Source organism: Octodon degus, unplaced genomic scaffold (assembly GCF_000260255.1).
Source record: "Octodon degus isolate 3935 unplaced genomic scaffold, OctDeg1.0 scaffold00102, whole genome shotgun sequence".
Lineage (NCBI taxonomy): Eukaryota > Metazoa > Chordata > Mammalia > Rodentia > Octodontidae > Octodon > Octodon degus.
Window position 1 is genome coordinate 2,077,625 of NW_004524678.1, and position 5,828 is coordinate 2,083,452.

A 5,828-nucleotide genomic window follows, 5' to 3' on the forward strand; every position below is an offset into this window, starting at 1 on the left:
GGCCGGGCGCTGTCCCGCCGGGTCCCCCGCCTGGTCCTGAGCGCGGCCGGAGCGGCGAGCCGAGTGGGATCCGCGCGCCTCAGGGGGAGTGACGCTGACGAGAGCCATTTCCTCCGCGCTCGCAGGAAGGAGCCATGGCTCTGGACGGGATAAGGATGCCAGATGGCTGCTACGCGGACGGGACGTGGGAACTCAGTGTCCATGTGACGGACCTGGACCGCGATGTCACCCTGCGAGTGACCGGCGAGGTGCACATCGGAGGGGTGATGCTCAAGTTGGTGGAGAAGCTCGGTGAGTGGCGAATCCGGGAGCGTCCCGGCCGGCCGGACTTCCCGGGGTCGGTGGGGGAGGGGAGGAGGGCTCGGGCGGGGGAGGGGCGGGCGGGCCTGCGGCCGGGCATCCCGCGAGGGGCTCGGAGGGCGCGGGCTGTGCCCCGCGCAGCCTTTGTTACTTGGAGTTCTCGTCAGGTGGCGAGCGATTCGCGACTCTCACTTAAAACCCTCGTTGCGTCGCCGCGGGAGGCGGGGGACTGCCGAATTCTTGGCGCGTGCCGACTTCGCGCTGGAAGTAGGGAGCGTGTGCGAGCGAGCCGGGAGGGCGATCGTCCAGCGTCCGTGGCTCCCCATTTCTTCTCTTTATTGCCCCTGAGCCTTGGTGACGTTTGCTCCTGTAAGTAACGCACGGTCCACTTAAGAAAATTGTACTGGAAAATGTGCAGCTGCCCGCGTCAGGCTGGAGTTGCCCCAGCCGCACTTACTACGTGATGGAGCGCGTTAAAATGTTCCAGGCACCCGCTCTTTGAAGGGGTGGGGCAGCTTTGACAAACTTGGTATCTGGAGTCCTTGCCCGAAGGAAGCTATTTCGAGCATTCAGTTTTGTATGAGTAACGACACAGTGAAAGAACTTTGTGTTTGAAAGGAGGACTTGATTAAAATAATTCCAGGTTGACAGCGTTTGCTTGGGTACAGATCCATATTGGATTGGTTTTGACTCGGTTTTAGATAATGCCTGTCTTACTATAGTAGAGTATAAGAAATTTTGAATCTCACATTTTGTTGGTGATGAAACTTGTTTCCTGCTGGAAGAATCAGCTGCATAGATGCGATCGATGATTTTAGCAAAAGATAAAGGCTAGAAGGACTGCCTTCCAAACTTCAGAGTGCCTTCTTGCAGAATAACACTTGATTTGATAAGGTAACCTTTCTGTCTGTCTCTTTCTTTCTTTCTTTCTTTCTTTCTTTCTTTCTTTCTTTTTTTTTCTTTCTTCCTAACAGCAATTATGCTTCAAGCCACTCTGGAAAGATAAAGAAGCAGTTTTTTATCGGGAAATGTATTTACTCCCAAGAAAGTGTGGTATACTTCCCATGTAAACTTACTGAAATAGCAGTCTGATAAGTTTACAGAGTTAGGCAGAATGCAATTAGGTGGACCTGTTTGGTAACCCTGCAGGAAGTTTAATTATTGAAAGACGGAAGGGAAACTAGCTCCTCACAGCGCAGCCCCCTGCGTAGGGCTTTGCCTTGTCTGGCTGTAGGAGACCGCCCAGGAAAGAAGGCCTGCTTAGGTGACCCTTGAGAAATCAGATTTTGCTGGTTTAACCAGTTAACTGTTCAGCTTTCTTCTGATTCCTGTTTGCAAACCACTTAAGAATCTTTTTGTCCACCACTAGTTGGACATTATTTAAGAGCAAAAGATTGTAGTTACTTATACATTCTTTGTTTTCAGAGGAATCAAGTGTTTGTGTCAGACTGGCTTATGTGTGATAAATACTTAATACACTGGTTTCAATAGGATTTTTTTTTTTTTTTTTTTTTGCAAAAAAGGAGTTGTTGAAGGTGACTGAAAATAGTTCTTGAAAGCCAAGCTTTATCTCATGAATAAATAATAGTTTCTACTATATTTATGTAGCATTGATTATAACTGCTTATTATGGAATCATAGTCTTAAGAATAGACTTTGCAGACAGCATTGTTAATTTTAAGTGCCAGCAGTCTTAATCTTTTAATGCTTATGCATTTAGAACAATTTTAATGCAGAGAAAGCCTAACAAGGTGTAGAAAATGCTGTGCATATAGAAACCTTGCATTGTTTTAAAACAGTGAATATGAACCCCTGTTGTTTTCTGAGTTCCAAGTAAAAATCGCTTTTCAGCATAAATCTGATTTTCCTCTTTGGTAAAAGTAGGGCTAATTTTTGCTTCTGATTTTTAGGATTAAATGCCTTGAATGGTAATTTGTTATATCTGTTCAGAAGTAATTGCTGGAGAAATTCAGTAGGGCACTTTGAAAACATCCACAAACCAGATAGTCAAGGTAGAAAAGACCTTTTTGTGGTTTTTCAGGTTTGTTTAAAGCTGGAATAGCCTGCCCTCTGAAGCCCAGAGGTCTGGCGCTTGAAGGTATTAAAGGGCACACTAGATGCCTGCTTGTCAGCAGTGGCCGGAATAGATCAAAGCACCGTGCAGGGTCTAGATAACAGGTAGAGATCGTGGCGGGGTTGAAGTGGCGCAGACTCTGGAGTGTCAGGATTATGGAACAGTGACAGACAGCAGCACGAGGCTACTGTGGCTAGGAAGCCATCAAGCACAGTGCAACTGTCGCGGCATTTGTCTACATCTTCAGGCTCCAAACTGCCTGGTGCACTCTTCTCTAGCTCTGTGGAGGGTGTATGAACATCAAAGTACCATGGTTTATATTATCTTCTTATATAATATTTAGGGCAGCATTGGTTTTTCCAGAGATGATAGGTCTCGGGATGACACCTTGAGTACACACGTGGAAGTTTCTGGGAAGAGTTTTTTTGCCTTCATTTGATTCTCGAAGATAAAACAGATTATAATACAACTATCGGATAGCCTTTGGGCATCAGTTTTTCTGTGAAGCTACATTGTCTTTTGCGAACTGGAGTGTTAACTAAGAAAGTTCCTTAGAGTGTATTAAAGATAATCTTTGCAATTAGAATCTTATAAAGAATATTTGCATTTCAAGAAAGGTCATTAAAATGATTCTCAGATTTGAGTTTAAAAAATTCAAGAGATCTTTTTAAAATCTTAGTGTAAAACATTCTAGCCTACTGTATTCATCTTTTAAATAAAATAGTTTTGGCCATGAAGAGTGGGCTCTAGGGAATTGTATTCCCCTCCACCCCTTTTTGGTCTTTCTGAGATGAGGTCTTCCTATGCAGCTCAGGCTGGCCTTGGACTTACTATGTAGCCAGGTTGGTCTGCAACAATCCTTCTGCCTCAGTCTCCCAAGTGCTGCAATTACAGGTATGCACCACACTCCCAACTGGAAATTGTATCTTTTTTTTTTTTTTTTTTTTTTTAATGTATTTGGTTGTTACAGTGTCTTACTGCTCAGACTCATACTGATCCTCCTGTTTTCAGCCTCCCCGGTGCTAAGACTGTGGCCGGCTCAGCCACCCTGGGGGGCAGCTGACTTGGCATGTGCTGCTGGGGATCAAACAGCAGCACAGGCCAAGTCAGCTGCCCCCCAGGGGGACAGTCATTGCACTTGCCTAACCAGGCACTTTGGTCCACTGAGCTTTCTCACCAGCCCTTGGGAATTGTATCTTGATGTGACTGAAACTTGTTTCATCTGTGACTCAGTCTACATTGATACAAAATAAATGATCTCACTAATTCCTTCAGTATTTGTACCTTATCCTATGAATGAGAAATTATTTTATCTGTTAAACAGATTGAAAACTCTGAATAGAAGCTTTACATTTTTTATGGGTTTTTTTTTGTTGTTGTTTTTGTTTTTGCTTGTTTGTTTTGGTTATTGTTAAGAACAAGTTTCAAATCCATACCCTGGGGTGTGGGATATGTGTGTGGTTCTTTTTACTGGCATCAAACAGGGCTTCTCACATCTGAGCAAACTAGCATACTGCCACTGAGCTTCATCCTAACCCTTTCTTATTTTACTGTGAGACAGTCATACTATGATACGCACGCGGGCCTCCAATTTGTGCTCCTGATCCCACCCTCCCAAGTAGCTGAGATTACAGATCCATGCCCCCATGCCTGGCTTGACTCATGTTTTTATTTGATGCAGTGTTTGTTTAAAAAAAGTTCAAATATAAATTATCAAGACTACAGATTATGAAAAATAAGACACCAAGATAATAAATTATAAATTGTACAAAATAAATTTTGTAAAGAAGAGGCTCAGTTTTATGGGATTCCTCCAGAGGTCATTGAGAAGTATTTTTAAAAAGCAGTTCAAGACAGTGATATAGTTCAGTGGCACAGCATCTGCCTGGCAAGCACAAGGTGCTAAGTACAATTCCTGATACAAAACACAGAACAAAACAAAAACAACAGTTCTCAGTGGGATTCAGAGCTCACCACTGAGAATTCTAAATACCACAGCCATTGCAGACATGCTTAGTTTAATACTCAATGGATTTATTCACTGCATTTTCATATTGGTTTATAAAAGTTGTCTTTTTAAAACTTCTGTGTATAATCAAGTCTCCACCTTTCTATAAAAATTTGTAAGTGTACAGTCGGGAATTTATAGCACATGGAGCTCACTGAATGGGTGTCTCCAGCCACCGGCTTTGCGCACTTGAGGGAGAAGTTGGCTGTGTGACTTCAGAATTTCTTGTAGCTCTGACTCTGTATGAGGAATGTGGGAATTGGGTTAGATTAGGTCAGGTCAGACAGTTCGTGGGGGGAGAACTAAAGATGGTGTTTCTGCATATGGTTTTAGAAAGAAGTCATCCCTGCTTCAAAGTGTGTCATTTTCTTACCATATAATAATGTAATAAAGTGCACTACATGTTAGAATTAGGTTTTGAAATTAGGGGGGGTTTCTTTGTTCTTTTTTTTATTTTATTTTATTTGTGTGTGTGTGTGTGGCCAGCTCAGCCCACCAGGGGGCGGGGCTGGCTGGCATGTGGTGCTGGGGGATTGAACTGCGGTCCCTGTGCTTTGCTAAGCTTGTTGTAAGTAGGTGCTTTAGACCACTGAGCCATCTCACCAGCCCTAGGGGGGTTTCTTTGATGTCGGGAATTGCTAGACAAGCGCTGTATCACTAAGCTATATCCCTATTTCTGTGAAGTTTGTTCTTGTACTATTTTGAAGAAATAGATTTTAGTATTATCATTAAAAATTCCTTAATGTGCTTAAAGTATAGTATATATTTATTGCATTGCACAACAGTGCAAAATACCTGATTTTTTTCCAGGAACTCCAAAAATAAGTTTTCTTGGTTAAGCACCAGATTCACAAGTTGGCTGACTTTAGGGGCTCAGTTACACAAAAAGTACTTTATAAACACTAGGATCAGAGCTTGGCAGAATGAAGGGGAGACAGAGGCCTAGTAACTGGACAGCTCCCTGCCCGGGCCTTGCATGGTGCTCCCTAGGAAGGTGTGTGCTTACTCCTTTGAATAGTGTCTGTGCTGTTGAAATCCTCCGTTTTTGACCTTCAGAGCTTGTAGGGTAAATTAGTGGAAATAAAATGTTTGCATAATGTGACCTCACTACCTTCATGGTGAGACATATATTAAGATGACAAGAAAATCTTTAAGATATGTGGGAGTGAGGTAGAAGAAACAATGGTGAAATCCTATTGGACTGAATTGAGGCTTAGTTAAATGTGATGGCCAGTTTTGTTTGTTTGTTTGTTTGTTTGTTTGTTTTTTCTTTAAGTGTTTTAGGTACTGTGAAAGGTGCATACAAATGAAATAATAAATTTTGTTTCTTGAATTTTTTTTTTAAATTTTATTCATTTATTTGTGTGTGTGTGTGTGTGTGTGTGTGTGTGTGGCCAGCTCAGCCCACCAGGGGGCAGGGCTGGCTGGCATGTGGTGCTGGGGGAT

The 5,828-nt window shown here is 43.1% G+C and overlaps 1 protein-coding gene across 6 annotated transcripts in view; it reads left to right on the forward strand.

The window, feature by feature from the left end:
* The first annotated feature begins 6 nt into the window (after positions 1-6).
* Fermt2 (fermitin family member 2) overlaps positions 7-5,828 on the forward strand; it is a 94,755-nt gene continuing 88,933 nt past the window's right edge. For all 6 annotated transcript variants that reach the window (XM_023723717.1, XM_004638742.2, XM_004638743.2 and 3 more), the window contains exon 1: positions 7-291. In XM_023723717.1, coding sequence (XP_023579485.1) covers positions 135-291 — 157 coding nt within the window. In that variant the 5' untranslated portion in view covers positions 7-134. The remainder of the gene's footprint in view (positions 292-5,828) is intronic.